This window comes from Camelus ferus, chromosome 13, assembly GCF_009834535.1.
Source record: "Camelus ferus isolate YT-003-E chromosome 13, BCGSAC_Cfer_1.0, whole genome shotgun sequence".
NCBI lineage: Eukaryota > Metazoa > Chordata > Mammalia > Artiodactyla > Camelidae > Camelus > Camelus ferus.
In genome coordinates, this window is record NC_045708.1 from 26,897,784 (window position 1) to 26,914,220 (window position 16,437).

The window sequence follows — 16,437 nt, forward strand, 5'->3', positions numbered from 1 at the left end:
CATCTTCAATGAAACTATAAACTCTTAGGAGTACTCTACAGATGGAAGGATTAAGTCTGCTTCGATAATAAAGCCAAAGTTCCACCATGGTCCCCACAGGTTGTGTGGGTGTCTGGCTGTCACTAGTGGCTGGAGACCACGTCCTACCCTCCCTGAGCATCTACAAGACAGGTCTGGGAGGTGTTCCTTCCAATCTTCTCAGTCACTGGCCTTAGCATTCCATTAAAATTTGACACCCACACTAGAAGAACCTGCAAAACCATGTGAGCAAACCACCTGGCAATTCAAACTGGCAGGACTAATGTTTATCAGTGCTGTGTACACACCAGGGTGCTGTCCCGTGGCCTCTCTGACACGTACCACATACCAGCAAGAGATTCATTCAATTTACGGGGAGATAAACAAATCCAGTTCCAACTACCCAGAATCCAAGTCAGGCTGTGCTCATGATGACAATGATGACAATGATAGTAATACTATCATGAATAACATTAATAGCAAATGCCTAAGGCTTACTACATGCCGGCATGGCTTTAACCACTTTACATACACTTAATCATCACAACTTCTCCATGATTTAGGTGGGTTTTTTTTTTTTTTTTTGGTGGGGGGAGGTAATTAAGTTTATTTATTTATTTACCTATTTTTTAGAGGAGGTACTGGGGATTGAACTCAGGACCTTGTGCATGCTAAGAATGTGCTCTACCACTTGAGCTAAACCCTCCTCCCATAGGTGGTATTATTGTATTATCTCCACTTTACAGAATAGGAGATAAACACAGAGAGGTTGAGTGACTTACACAAGAACACATAGCTAACAAATGGCACAGCCAGGGAATCTGGATCAAGAGCCTGTGTTCTGAATCAAAAACTACATTAACTATCAGAAAAGTGTGATGTTTAGAAAGCATTTCTGGCAGAGGAAGTCATTTGAGCACATAGACAGGGCATTATGGTAGGCTCAGAAATAAGTAATAATAAGTAGTAGAAATAAGAAAAAATGAAAAAAAAGTTTTGCTTGAGAAGCATCAGCGGATACAAAAGAGGAGTGTTGGGGTCAGGGCTCAAGCATCAGATTCAAACAGATGGCCTGAGTTCTAGTCTCACTGTCACCGACCAGGTGAGTGATCACAGGTATGTAACCTACCCTCTCCGAGCCTCAAGTCTCTCCATCTGAAAAACAGACATCCTCGTACTTTTTCGAACTTTTGTGGCACAGCGTGAGGCTCACAGACCCACAGTATGTGCTTCATAAATGTTAGCTGCTAATAATAATACTAACAGTAATCCATTTTTATTTATCAATAAAGTTTTATTTTTTTATTAGTAATAGATTTTTATTATCTGTATTAAGGCCAAAATGTAAGACTTTGAATGCCATGTGGAGTATGGATTTGATGCTTAAGATAAAAGGGAGCTAAGTACATAGCACACACCAGGCAGGGAACTCTGGAGAGAGGCCCATAGCACAGGGCACCCAGCATCAAAAAGAGAAGAAAGAACCAGTGGCTCCTACTTCAGCCTGGCTCCCACCGCAAACAGTTCTGTTACTTTCTTAAAAATCAAATAACTGTGTTTCTTTGTCTCTTTTCTCTGTTTTCTTTTCTTTCTTTTTCTTTCTTTTCTTTCTTCCTTTTTCTTTTCTCCTTTCTTTTTCCTTCTTTCTCTTCCTTCCTTTTTTTTTTTTTTAAACATTTCCCATGATTTCACAGCTTAAAAAAAAATGTACGTTAGATTTTAACAATTAAAATTAGCAGAGACACCTCTAAAAACACATCCCAGGCTCTGCCAACCTGTAAGCCTCAGAGTCAAAATCCAATTTGCCACCTGAGGTTAGCAAGGACTAAATCTGACCTGTTTAGCTTTCAAGGAGGAAGACCACTACCGAGCAATTACTTTTCAGCAACAGGCTGCAGTGGTTAACAGGCTACTGGAGAGACGACTTGTCTTTTTCCCTCAGCTCTCCCTTCACTGGGTCTTCCGAGAACTGCCTGTGGTCTGGTGATAAAGCTGAGAGAGAAGTGGGCAAAAGCGAGACAGGAGGGGGGTGGGGGTGGACAGAGGTGAAGAGCCCGCTTAAAGAGGAAGGGGGCAGGCGTCCTTCAGGCGACAAGGCACTCAGGCGAGGAACAGTATGGGGCCTCTACAGTTCAAGGACCACAGACATTTTCTGAGCACCTCCTGATGTACGAGGCTTTAGGCTGGCATTCGGGGAGGTGAGAGGATGTAAAATGCTGAGGGCAGTAAGTACGAGCTTGTCAAAATGCATCTCAATAAACAGCCAACCCAGAGACACAAAAGCAGAGATAATTATTTACCCATAAATAATAAGCAGTCAGGTTTGAAGTCAGAGGAAATGAAGGTGAATCAGGGCAGAGAAGACTGGGGGAGGGGGCGGGGAGGAGGGGGCTGAGGCCAGGCCAAGCAGGACTTGAACACCACGCTCAAGAATCTGAACTTCATTCCACAGGCAACAGGGAGTGGCGCAGCATTTCAAGTCCACCAACAAAACAGCAGGGCGTGATACAAGTTCTGTCCTAAGGAGAGGCCCAAGGGACAGGGAGATTTCAGGGGAGGAAGACTTGCGAGGGGACCACAGCACTAGTGCAAGTAAGAGGACACCAACACGAACTGTGGGCATTTTTAGTTGTTGGGGTTTTTGGGGGGAGTGGGTAGATAATTAGGTTTGTTGGTTTGTTTTAATGGAGGTACTGGGGACTGAACCCAGGACTTTGTGCATGCTAAGCACGTGCTCTACCACTGAGCTAGACCCTCCCCTTCCCCCAACATGAACTCTGGGGCTTTAAATTTTTCATTTTCAAAAAAATTTTAAAACTACAGAAAAAGAATGGACAGAATTTGGTTATCAGACATAAGAGGAGAGGGAAGAGTTGATGACCAGGTTTTTTAATGATTACACTGACAAAAAAGAAACTGGAGGGAGGGAAGGCGTAAAGAAGAGAATGAATGTAGTTATTTGGAAGAAACTGGTGTAGGAAAGGCCGTGAAGAGGGCGGCCAGGTTCTAAGCTCTTGCAGGCAGGCATGCACAAGTCCTAAATGTGTTTCCCAGAGGACAGCACCCCAGAATAATTCAGCATTCCTTCAGTCCTCTGAGACCTACTAGAAGGCAAACACGCACTCCCATTTTACAGATGGAAGAGATGAAAGTCAAGAGGCACGTCCAGTAAGATACCAAGGAAAGGAAAATACAGATTCAAGTATTCAGGCCACTGAGACATACACTCTGCTCACACCCTCAGCATTCATATTTGGTCGCTTTAGTTCACATATGCACCACCGGTAAAGTCTGCAAATCCGTTGCAGCAGATTTTAAGCAGCAAAGAAGACACACAAGCCAGAGAGCTTCTGTGTTCCAATACTTTCTTTTCCCTAATAACATCCATGCCTCCCTCTTCCCAAACCTTCTGTCCCTGAGGACTTTCCGTGCAAAGCTCCCCTTCTGAGTGACTGTGGGTCACCTCTCTTGCTCTAGGCTCCCAGTGGAGGATTCCAAAACAAACTGTTTTCTGAAGGGAAAGGAAAGTCTTCAGGGGCTTCTCCTGCTTCAGAAACAAACCCAAGGTGAGATGGGACCAAGAGGGAAAATGGAGAAGGGGACAACAAAACGAGGAAGAAAAATGAACACAGTTCTCTTTTGTTTAAAGAAACAGAGGGAGCCAAATTAATTTGCTTAGGAACCTGCAGCTTCCCACAAAGGTGGGGATGATGGGCAAGATGTCCATATGCAGGATAAACAGCTAGGAAAATGCATTTTCTCCATGCTTAAAAGGGTATGTTGGTCAAAGATTTTACTTATTAAGGGGATGGGCCGGGGGCAGGGGTAGGAGGGGGAGGATGTGGAACAGGGAGACCAACCGACCGACTGACCCAGGGGCTGTTTTTCCAACATTCTCACTGGCTTCCATCCTTGTAATCTAGGTTACCCTTCATGCTACCCTGAGATATAAATAGCATTCATTTCCTTTCTCAGGCCAGACTGTAATGCTGTATTTCCTGGGTCCAAAGGAAAAAATTCTTATAGCCCATCTCTTTCTGAATTTGAGTTACTCCAAAGCTACCTCACTTTGAATCAACCGTGGAATAACAAAACCACTTCAAAAGACCCAAATTTGTTTGTTACTAGCATCTTGTTAAATTAGCCCCGAACAGCCCCAGTGGGACTCCTGAGTAGCTGTTTCCTTTCAAGTGCATAGCTCAGAATCCAGAACACAGCTCCAGGTCTTTGTTGTGCCCTGGATGAGGCAGGCAGATATTTTACACAATGACAGGGAAGGGTACTGAGCCTGAGGCTGGATCCCCCAGGGGGTTTTCTGGATAAGTGCACTTTCGGTTGCAAGATGAAAACAACAAGGCGTTTCTCTTTATTTCTTTTTAAGGAAAGAAAAAGCTACACAAAGAAGAGGAGTTAAATAAGTGAAGAAGCAGAAAAGCTCCTACTTACAACAGCTTACTTGTCTGAGACCCGTGTAGGGTCTCGGCAGCTGAAGGGGCCAAGAGAATCAGATGAACAGGTGGTCACTCAACCAGAAGCCTGACAGCTCACTTCAACATCATGACTTAGCTCAGAGACACCGGTCTGACCCTGAACCCATGGACTCCAGTCTAATACTAGCTGCATTACCCTTTTCTACAATCCTTATCAAGCTTGGCCTGACATCCCTGAACTCAGGAGAAACAAATCAAGGAAAAGAATGAACATTTTGGAGAGAAACATCCAAATGAGACCTTTCCTTTCTCTACCAAGACAGAGGCAAGCAGTGAAGACCAGATTCACTTTGCCCCCCAAACACCTAGGCCTCAGCTCACCCCACAAGGTCCCCTGTCCTGCTGAGTCGATCTTACACTCTCTTACCTCTATGAATTGTCACATCCCTCTCTGTCAGACTGTCAGCTCCTTGGGGAAGCCCTGTGTCCCCTGAGGTGCATCACAAATAGCATTTTAAAGCAGTCTCTGGGTTGGTTCCCCAGGCTATCAGGAAGTGGGTATTTTGATGACATGCATATGGGAAGCCCCAAATTTGCTATTTCCCTGGGGTCTGGACAGTCCCAAACATCCAGACGAGGCCCAAAGGTTTCCTCCTACCAGTTGTAGGTGTTACGCCCCTCCCCTGAGGCCAACGCAACTCAGAGCTGACCCAAACACAACTGGGGGCTTGATACCTTTTCTTACCAATGAGCAATTTAGCAATTAATAGTGTAACCCACTTAGGGTGGGTATTATGATGGGGACAAATCATTTCAAATTAAAAATCAAACTAAAACCTTGATAATAACTCCTCACCAGCATGTGGCTAGTTTCTGGTTTTTGAAAGGTCACAAAAGATTCTTCGATCCCTTTGCATTTACCGCCCAGGGGCAGACAACTGCAGCGGAGAAAGTGCTCCCCACACCTGGCTCTGGTGTGCTGGCTAAAAAGACAGAACCCACCTCTTCCTGTTGCCATTGGGCCTGTCCTCCACCAACTGTCTGGGTGCTGACAGCCTCTTTCGATGGGGCAAGGAGAGGATGTGTTCTTAATCTTAAAGTCTCACCTGTCCTAGCACCTTAGCCCAGAATGTCATGGAAACTGACGCAACAGCTGTCTCAAGATCAGCACTTCGAGTGAGCTGAGATAAGCCCACGAAAGATGCAAACTATCAGCACCATCAGATGCTGTGACCACGTCTTGTGGTGGCTGCAGTGAAGGAAAAGCATACGCACGGAGGAAGTCCTTTGCTCGCTTCGTTTCCTCTCATTTTACAAACTTGTGCAACACACTATCCCCCTCCGCCTGCCCCTCAAAGTTTCCAAGCCTTGTAAGAGTAAGTGGAGTGAGGGCCCACAGCTTACACAGCTACTTGACGGTTCTCAAGCAAATGGCTGAGAAGAGGGAGCACAAGTGGGTACTACTGGTCATGCCAAAGCTTGGGTGTAACTGTAGCCACATGGGCACACCCAAGAGAAAAAATCCCAGGGAGCCCTGGCAGAAAACCTAGGAGCTGGACAGAAAATACAGGTCTGCAGGTCGTCCCAACACACCAGGCTGACCCAAATTTCAGCCGTGAGACTCTTGCTCTCCAAAAGACAACCTCCTGCTTAACAATTGGCCTTTTGTGCTGCAGGACATTATCCCACAAGCGCTGGGTGGAAAAAAAATCTAGTCCTTTTCACCTGTAACCTCATCGTGGCCTCCAGTTCCAGGGTGGACAAGGCTCTTCTGGACTCCAGGTCTGTGCACCGCCCAATCTCTCAGAGCAGCTGAGGATTTACAAGAGAGCCAGGCAGCCCCAATACACACACACCAGTTCTCACGCCAAGGAAGGCTCTGTCGTGGGGAGTGCACCCTGACAAGTCAAACTCGAAGGTCAGGATGGAGAAACAGGCTCAGAGAGGGACAGTAACCCGCCCCAAGTCACACGGAGAGTCAGGAATGGAGCTTTACTACAACTACAACCTCGGCCCGGGATTCCTGAGTACCCCACTGCCACTCTCCTGCCCTCATCACTCCCGGCTAAGATAACTAACATCCTCACAGCGCTTCCCCAGTGTCCCCGCCTCTCCAGGGCCGAGACCTTGGTCTTTGCCCCGTGCGTCCACCGGCCAACCCGCAGACCCTGCCCGCCCGAAGGACAGGCCCGCCACCACCCCCGACCCAGAGCCCCAGCTCAGCTTCCCACCTCCCGCCGGACCTGCAGAGTCGCGCTCCCGGGAGCCTGCGGCGGCGGACATTTCCCTGCCTGCTTCCTCAAGCTCTTCATCACGCCGCCCGCGCCGCCCCACCCGCTCCGCCCCCCAGAGGGGTCCGCCCCGCGTGCCACCCCGCCAATCGAAGGCCGGCCTGCTCCATAGCTCCGCCCCTGAAGCCGGGCCTCCTCCAATCCCCTTCGCGCCTGCCAAGACCGATACCTGCCTCCGCCAATTCTGGCACTCCCAGGCCAGGTGCCTGGGGCCGAGTTCCAAACGCGCGTCGCGGGAGGCTCGGGCTCCCGCCTGGCGCACCTGTATCGAGACAGCCACAGGAACTCAGGATCTGGGGTCGCGGGGTCCAAGCCTGTGGAAGGAACAAGGACGAATACTGAGCCACAGGCTTGAAGAGCCAGTTCCACCTCCGCATGATTGTCTGACCGTGAGCAAATCGCTCAGCTTCTCCAGGGAGGCTCCAAGCCTTTTCCCCTCGCTCACAGGGTAGGTCTGAGATTCAAATACAATAATAAACATGAAAACAAGAGTCCTCTACCAAAATAGACCCGTGCCACTCTTCCGACCTTCTGGTAACTATGTGCCAAGGTCTATGCTTCATATATATATATATATGAAACCGCCTTAATTCTCACAACTAACTTTAGGAGGTAGGGAACTATTATCCCGTGACAACTCTTACCCCATGGCAACTGAGCTCAGAGAGGTGATGTCTGAGGTCGAAGAGCGAGTGGCAGATGGGAATGCAAATAGATGCCAGTACCAGGGAGTGGGCTGAGGGCTTTAACTACCCATAATCTCAGTCAGCAACTCGCAAATCACTCCAAAAAATACACTTTGTAAGTAAAAGCAGTGTGTTTGCCATGAAATATGCCTTCAAGACAGGTCTGCTGGTCCCTCCTTAACCAGATTGTCACTCTTCCTTCCTAGAAATTCTTGAGTCCTCTCTGCCTCTCACTCAAACCCGGGTCTCTCTGACTCCCCAAAACTTGCTGTTTCCTATGCTATCCTCCTGCTCCCCTTGTAGAACTGCATGAACCTGACCAAGCTGGATTCCCAAGGGCATCATAAATGAAGAGACTTGGGTCCCACGACTGACAATGGCACCATCACACAGCTCTTAAGTTATCTTCAGCATTTATGTACTATTAACCCATACTGGGCATCATCTGATCCTCACAAAACTCTTGGGAGTAAGTAGTAGGTAAATCAAGCCCATATTCCATTATACAAATAATAAAGCCAAGGTTCAAAGAAATAAAATATGTGGTCCACATTCACAACTAGGAACTGGCAGAGCTAGAATCTGAACTGAAATCTCCGGACTCCATAGGCTTTGGACTTAAAACCTGGAGTTCCAAACCTGGTCCTATTTCTTCAAATGATGAATGGCCTTGAGTAAGTTACTGTGTCTCAGTTTACTCTCTGTGTCAGCTTACTCATCAAATAAACAGGATATCTACTCTTTAGTATCGCTCAAAAGACTGAGCAGGAGAGCATGGTGGTTGTGTGTTGTCTAGCTGTCTAGAAAAATGGACGGCATATAGTAGGTACTCAATTAATATTGGCTAATTCTTTTCACTAACTGTGTGGTCTCTTGACCAAGGCACTTCTGCTCCCTGGCCTTTTCTGCTGCACATTACCCACCACGGACTGGGTGGGAAAAACCTACTTCCTTTCACCTGTAACCTCCTCCTGGACTCTGGTCCCTTTATCTGTAAAATGCAAGGGTTGGGCTGATGGATTTCCAAGAGCTGTCTGCCCTGAGAGTCCCCTCTCACCCAAACCCCTCCCTGAGAAAGTCCACATCGTGACAGCTGCTCAGAGAAGTTGAGTGAGTGCAGTTTCCCTACTGATTACCTCACATGCGGACTCCAGGAGGAAGAGTGGGTAAGGGCACTGAGAGACAGATACCTCCTGCATGTTAAGCATGCAGCTCTACCACTTGAGCTATACCTCCCCCCAACACTGCTGTATGTTATCTATGAAAGTTGAAAAGAGAGTTCTCATCACAAGGAAAAAATTTTTCTATTTCTTTAATTGTATATCTATATGAGATAATGGATGCTCACTAAACTTATTGTGGTCATCATTTCATGATGAATGTTAGTCAAATCATTATGCTGTATACTGTAAATTTACACAGTGTAGTATGTCAATTATAGCTAAATAAAGCTAGAAGAAAAAAGTCTACAAAACCAAAGTTCAGAGAGGTGAGGTGTTTGGCCCAAAGTCACACAGCTAAGGACCAGCAAAGATAGGTTTTAAATATAAAAGGGGGTGGAGCTTCAAAGTCTGCGCTCTTTGCTGATTACCATTGTTCCTTCTCCCACAATTACCCATGACACTCATGAAACAGGTTATCCTTATTAGTTGAAATTTCCGAGATAAATTTCCTCCTGCTTCTAAAATAAACTTGAAGCCCCTTAACTAGGCATTCAAGACTCTATCATCTTCTTTCCTTTTCCCACACACCCCAGTTTGCACCCACCATCAGTCCCCTTCCTACATACTGAGCGAACTAAGTTGGAGCCCCCGGACATTCAGTCTCCATGGTGAGACCAGACAGAAAGGGAGCCCTCCCCCTGTTCCTGCAGCTATAAGATGTCAGCTAGAAAGGAAACAAGTAACAGCCTTGTGTCAACAGCGAAGCCCCAGCACCTGGTGGTTAGAATTTGCATGTTCTATAGCTGATCCTTTGTTTTGTACAAACTCTCCTTTACCTGCCAGGCCCATCTCCCAGTAGAAACAAATTCTGCCCTAAAGGCAACTAACCTCTCACTGCTAGGTCAAAGCTAGACCATTTTCATAGCTGCTGTGGGGGACAGAGCAGGGTTCAAGGGCAGGAGAGCTCTTAATGACAGACTTCCCTTGGTTCTAGCTGTGGTTGGCAGACAGAGGGAAGATGGGCCTCTAGAAGCTGCTGACCCTGCTCACTTGGAAAAGATTCTGCATCAGAATCACAGCCCACCCATGCAGCCCTACTGGAGTTAAAACTCAGTCCAGAAGTGAGAAAACAGATATGCAAACATTGTGACTAGCTGGTGGCCTGGGGGCACTGTGGCCTCCTGCCAGCAGCTTGGAGAGGGCACAGACACTGTGGAGTGTGTGTCCAAAATGTGCCAAGTCAACTGGTGGTGGGGAGGTCAGTACCCAGCCAACCCCTCCCTCCCACCCCACCCCCAGGGAGCCTGAAGTCTTACTTACCTGGGTGGGCCCTGGAGACTTCCTGGAGGAACATTCTAGTGTGGGAACCAAAGGGGAGATGGAATACGAGGCTGAGCTCTGCTGTGTCCAGCTGGACAGTCACATCTGAGCCTGCACAGGGGTGGGAGTGGGGGGCAGGAAATGAGCCCTTGGCTCCAGGATGCTTAGATGCGTCTTTAGGCTGGAGTCCCCAGGCTGGAGAATCAGCAGCCCAAGCTCCCAAAGCCCCTTTGGCCCTTTAAGCAATTCACTAAAGGCTGCTGCTGGGACAATAAGGAAGCCCTCTGTACCCTTGGCTCCAAATTAACATCACCCTCAGTCTATAAAGGGGATAGACCTTACTGAATAGTCAGTAAGCCTCAACACAACAGTACAGGATGGAGCCAGAAGAGAACAAGTTCTCGACCCAGTTTACCCTCCACCCCCTCCAAGTGGAATGAAAAGCACTCAGAGGTGGACAGAGGGGCTTTCCATCCGTCAGTCTCCCTGACTGTGCCAGGCACAGGCTAGGCACTGGGAATGCCACGGTGAAGAGAACAGGCATGGCCTGTCTTCAGGAAGCTAGACTGTGGACAGTGTCTGGCTCATAGGGTAACCCCTGCACCCGGCAGGCCCATGGTGAGCATCCAAAACATGCGCTGAACTAATGAGTGAGTAGGACCCACCTAGCAGAGTGCTCAAGAGCATGGGCGCCAGAGTCTGGATCCTGAGTTTGAATCCTGGTTCCCCTACTTGCTGAGGTACTTTATTTCTCTGGGCCTCAGTTATCTTGTCCATAAAATGGGGATGAAAGCAGTGATGACCCCATAGAATTGTTGCCAGGAAAGCTCTTAACAGAGAGCCTGGCACAAGGTCATTGATTAAATATTCATTTCTATGACTATTATGATTATTACTTTTACTACCATCACTACAGTCTAGCAAAGAAGACTGACATTAAATAGGGCTCTATAAATAATCAAATCACTGTGAGTGGCAGAGAGGTAGCAAGGATGAGAAAAAGGAATGTGTATCAGTGAGATACAAACAACCTCAGGGGTTCAACCAAAACTTTCCTGGGAAAAGTCAGTGTGACCTAAAACCCTGGAGGGTGAGTGGCTAGGTGAAAAGAGGAGTGAGGGCTTTCAGGAGGAGGGAGCAGCATGTGCAAGGGCTCCGTGATGAGAACGCGCGTCATGTCTGAGGTGATGGAAGCAATCTAGAGGCATCCAAGCGCAGCCAGCAGGATAGAGAGTGATGGGAGAGAGGGTCGGGGCCAGACCCTGCACCGTCTTGCCAACAGAAGGCTACCAGAGGATGCTCTGACTTCACAGGGCTCCTCTCTGCAGATCCCGTACCCCTGGCCCCAACCAGGACTTAGACGAAAGGACCACTCACCAAGAATGTAGAGTTCACCCTCTGGGGACACTGTGGGGAGGGAAGAGAAAAGGCCCTTAGCAATTGATCACCCCAGCCAGGGGTGATCGTCCAGGCTCCCACTGCCCGACCCCGAACAAGGACAGAAATGATCTGGGGGCCCAGAGGAGAGGGATCACACCGCCCAGCCCCCGTGGCACCTTCTTCCAGCGTGAAATCCCGCGAGATCGGCACTATCTGGTCCAAGGAGACATCGTCCCCAGTAATGGCCATCCTCCGGTGCGTATACAGGAAGAGACTGAGGGCAGGAAGCAGAGTGAGGACAGGGCACCCATCCTTCCAGCCCATCGTGGAAGCGTCAGGGTGCTTGCACTCCCTCCTTGATCCCCAGGGCTATGCTGGTGGTGCCCAGCCAGGCACAAACCTCATGCCTCTGTCCCCCGTGCCCAGCAGTGACTGCAGTTTTATGGATAGGTCATCAGGGTCATCCAAGCTGAACCTGTTCCATTTGGGGGAGCCCCTGCTTTGTTGGTAAAACCCATGCTTGATCGTTTCCTTGTGCATTCTAGCACCGCATGTGACAAGAGCAGAGCAAACTTAGCTTTCCCCTCTCCCTCCCTGAACCACCATTTTTCCACCTGTAAAGTGAGGGGACTGGATTAGAAAATGTCTTTGGCTCCTCCCTCCCACCCTGAGGGTTCACTTTCTGTCTGTGAGACCTTTGCTATGTATCAATTATTCTCTCTCTGCTTTGATGTAATATGTGGGCATTTATGAAGCCCTTTCTATGTGCTTTAGTGTTTTAAACATTTTACGTGTAGTAACTCATTTTATTCTTTAGTCTGGACACATTGAGGTACAGAGGAATAAACAATTTGCTCAAGATCACATGGCTGGGAAGTAACAAAGCCTGGATTTGAACCCAGTCAGGCCCCGGGGCTCAAGGTCTGGAGCAGTACATTAAACAGTCTCTTGAGAAGCTGCTACATCAGAATTTGAGGATTATATGACCTAATAATACATAGGGCTTGGAACATAGTGTTCAAAAAATATTAACTATCATTATTACATTTATTTTAGAAGCCTCAGACTCTGTCCTAGAGGGATGGATGGACTCCAGCTGAAGGGACAGTGGAGAATAAACCCCAGGACCCAGACAGGCAAGTACCAAACCCGTGACTTACGCATGTTCCTGGCCACCACCTTCTGGGCGGTAGCGCACGAGTCCCAGGAGGCGGCTCTGCCTGCTGTCCCCCTCACACAGCACACCTTGCACTGCCTGCTGCTCAGGGTCAAGGAAAACTGAAGGGAAGCTGGCAGCCAAGCCTCTCCCAACCCAGCCCGCCCCATCTTCCCAGCCTTGCCCTGCCCTCACCCACACAGATTCACTGGGTGAAGGTCGCTCAACCTCTCTGAGCCTTCCTCATCTGTGAAATGGGAATAGTAATCCCCAACTTCACAAGAGGTGGGAGGATAACTGAGTATTCAAAGCACCCAGCAGAGAGTCCAGGACTGAGTAAGTACTTAGGGGATACTGTGTTCCTTCTCCCCCTGATGATGGAGAGAGGGAGGCAAGCAGATAAGACAAGGAGACATCTGTCATTCCACTTCCCAAGGCCCCTGGCAGGCCCGGGTGCTGGGAGCTGGGCGCCCACCAGGAAGGATATGATGATGCAGTACTCCTCCTCGGCCAGTGTCTCCTGGATTGCCACAGACTGGTCCATGCTGGGCCCGGCTGAGCAGACACACCTGGGGGAGGGCAGATGAGAGCTCCCTTGGTCAACAAGACACCTAGGAGGTGATGGAGCTGCTTCAGAGGGCTCTCCCTCCTCCTCCCCATCCCCCTTCCCTCTAGAATGGGCCTTTTAGTTTCCAGGGAGAAGGGCCATCCCTTGCCTCTGGTGGGAAGTACAATTTGCTTATCGCCCTTTAGAAGGGCATCCAGTCGTTTCTAAGTGGGGTCCAGTCTACTTGTTGGACGTGGGGTGCCTTGTCCCATGACTGGAGAGAAGGACACGGTCCCCCTGGGACGGGGCTCTGCCTCCTTTTTTGGGGAGTAGTTTTTTTTGGAGTAGTTTTGGAGGTGCCAGGGGTGTATCTGCATGGGGTTGGAGGAACATCCTGTTACTCCCAGGAAAGAAGCATCTCATCCTGGACAAGGACCCCAGTCCTGTTCCTCTTTCCTTGGAGATGATAAAAGTGTCCCGTTGCTCCTTGGCCCTCCCCCACAGCCCAGCAGGCCCCATTGCATCAGCCACAGGCTGGGGGGTGTCCGGTTCTGACAGCCTCGGACAGGAGTCCCAGCCCTCAGCTTGCCCATCCCTGCCCTCGCTTTCCTGCTCCACACCTGCTCCCCGGCCCCCTGCCATTACCGCCTACCTCCTGAGCTGTCACCGCTGCTGAGTGTGAGGAACACTACGCCCCGGGCCCCCATCAGTGACTACATTTCCCAGCAGCCCCCGCGCCACAGGATGGTCAGCCAGCCTGCAAGTCCCAGCATGCCTGCGCCAATAGTAGGAGGGTCTCCCTGCCCCCGTTAACTCCTTAGGTCCCAGGATGCGCCGGGCTCCCTATTCTGGGAAGATTTTCCTAAGGACTGCCCTCGCCTCACCCTTGGCCCTCTAAGTCATGGGGCCAGAGCTCCCCTCTGCCCAGGGCCCGGAAGGAAGATAATCACTTTAAGGGGCGAAATTTTCTCCTGAATTGCAACCTCAACTCCTCTCCACCGAGGCAGGCCAACTCTGGCCTCTACTGAAACTCTTCCTCCCCAGATAACCACCCGTCTTGGCTTAAAGGAGAACAATACTATGAAGAACCACCACCCCCATTTTCCAGGTGGAGAAACTGAGGCTCAAAGAGGTTAAGCAATTTGACCAAGGCCCTGCAGCTAGCAGAGTGGCAAAACGGGGCCTCAGTTGAAAGTGTGACTCCAACTTCTGTGCCATCGACACTGCCACACACTGCTGTATTTCCTCCCTTAGTGTCAGTGGTGTGTGTGAGGTGTGTGAGGTGGGAGCAGCCGGTCACGCCTGCCTCAGGGGGCTATTTGAGGATAAGGGATGCGAGTGCACTTTGTAGAGGGTGTCACCCTGTTCCTATGCAGTACTGAGACATGGGAGGGGGCCCTCCAGGTCTCAAGACAGCCTGAGGGTGCACTTTGCTGTTCTCCAGCACCTTTCAGACTCACCCGCTGGGGCACCCAGGCAAGGCCTTTCTCCTTTGGGGCCTCGATTTCTCCACCTACGATAAGTTTGCTCCAAATGGACAAACAGGACCAGCCCAGATCCAAGATCCAAGCATCCAAGACGGGTCTCTCTCAGCCTAATGGCCATTTGACTAAGCTGAAAGCTCCCTGAAGACAGGCTGTGTCTTTTCCTCGTCACCCCAGGGTAATTTCTGGCATCCAGCTGACCCTCAGAACATGTTGATTGGTTAGTGAATTATCTTAATGAATCCACCTTCTCTCAAGCTTTGACCCAAACTGAAACATCATTGCTGGGGAAGGAGTGACCATGTGACTTCAAACTTGTCCCCCTTTCTCTTGCCCTAAGCTGAGAGCTGCTGCCCTAGTGGCCAGTCCAAGTTTGTGTACGTAAACCTCTTCCAAAAACAGACATCACCTTCTTCCAGTCTTCTTTGTTTCCTGGAAATATCCACAACACACATGGAGCTCAAGTTTATTTGAATTTGGTTTCAAAGTTGTGTGGGGCATGAAGGGAAGGGGGGAGGACAAAGGGGGTGGGGGTGGTCACTGAAGGAAAGCAAAGGAACCTCAATTCGAGCCCCCCTCTTTATGTCAAAGGCTGGGGAGGATCTGGGAAAAGTAAATGGGACCGGGAATTTTTTACAGATGAAGGAACTGTCCCTGCAGGACTTTGGGGTCCTCCCACTTGATGGGGGTCAGACTGGAAATTGTTCCGTTTCTCCAGACAAACCCCAGCCCCTCCTTGGGAGTGGAGATTAGGCCCCGCCCCCTCAGAAAGCATCACATTCAGTCCTATGCCCTGGCAGTCTCTAGCGCAGAGCTGTGGACTTGATATATCCTTTTCACTAAAGCTACAGCTACAGCACAGAGCTGGGGGTGGGCCTGGGACTTGCACAGTCTACAGTGTCTTCCTGGCTGCCACTCCCTGATTCTGCTGGGCTGAGCTAGGGGAGCAGGAGCAGAAGCAGGGCAGAGTGGAGGAGCCGCAGCGTGGCCCCAGCCAGCATCCAGTGCAGGGGGCTCCTGGTGGCCCCTGGGGCTGCCCCATTGAAGAGGAGGTTCCCAGCCAGCTGGAGGCAGCTGCCTGAGGCTGAGGCTTGGCAGCACTCCTGGTAGCAGGGCTGAGCCACAGCCCTGTGACACCTGGTGGTCCCTGCCACACAGGCCTGGCTGCACCCTGCAGCATAGCCTGAGCTGGACCTTTTCAGCTACAAGAAGAGATGGGACCATTTATCCTCCCCTTGCCTTCATTCCCTGTTCACAGAGGCAGAAAATGTTAAGCGGGGCAATAGGCTGAGCGGAACTTCCCTGGACCCCTAGCTCCCTCCTCACGAGGCCGACCAGCCAGTCCCCAGAGAACACACAGGGTGATCAGAAATAAGGGGCATGTCATGGAGACTTGGAAGATTGCTGCTGCCGCCCTGGATTTCAGCATAATGCAGAGCTAAGAGGGTGGAGCATGCTAGACCTCAGGCAGCCTGGCCCCCAGCAAGTCTAGCTCCAGCCGGGTTCAGCTGCTGACCCACTCTGTCCCGGCGGGAGAAGAGAGGCCTGCAGTTCTGAGGGAGGGCAGCATCCCCGATCTTGGAGCCTCCCAGGAGCCTGCTTCACAGAAGTCCTCAGGGCACCCGGCCACAGCTTTCTGCCCTTTGACACACTGCCTTGGCAGAAGGTGGAACCGATTTTACCCTGGAAGAGAAAGTGAAAGGAAGGGTGAAGGGTGGGGAGCTCTGTGAACTCTCAACGGAGGCAGGGCTGGAGCCCCACCCTGCCTGTCCCACTAACACCAGCCACCAGGAACAGTCCATTCCTGCCTGCACCTCCCAGAGCAGGCAGGTGGGGTCAGACACTCACATTTCTCTTGGGGGCTGGCGGGATAGGTGATGGTCACCGGGGGTGGAGTGGAAAGTAGCTTGTCCTCTGGGATGGTCAGGTGGCCTAGGCCTGGGAGCAGAGCAGGGCTGCCTG

General features: G+C 50.1%; 1 protein-coding gene across 1 annotated transcript in view; it reads right to left on the reverse strand.

Moving 5' to 3' along the window:
* INPP5B (inositol polyphosphate-5-phosphatase B) overlaps positions 1 to 13,730 on the reverse strand; it is a 40,337-nt gene extending 26,607 nt beyond the window's left edge. Inside the window, 9 exon segments of the mRNA XM_032495996.1 lie at positions 6,692 to 6,825; positions 6,827 to 6,865; positions 6,867 to 7,053; positions 9,909 to 10,019; positions 11,286 to 11,315; positions 11,465 to 11,562; positions 12,449 to 12,546; positions 12,932 to 13,013; positions 13,644 to 13,730. Of these exon segments, the coding sequence (XP_032351887.1) occupies positions 6,692 to 6,825; positions 6,827 to 6,865; positions 6,867 to 7,053; positions 9,909 to 10,019; positions 11,286 to 11,315; positions 11,465 to 11,562; positions 12,449 to 12,546; positions 12,932 to 12,988 (754 nt within the window). The 5' untranslated portion in view covers positions 12,989 to 13,013; positions 13,644 to 13,730.
* Between the last annotated feature and the right edge of the window lie 2,707 nt (positions 13,731 to 16,437).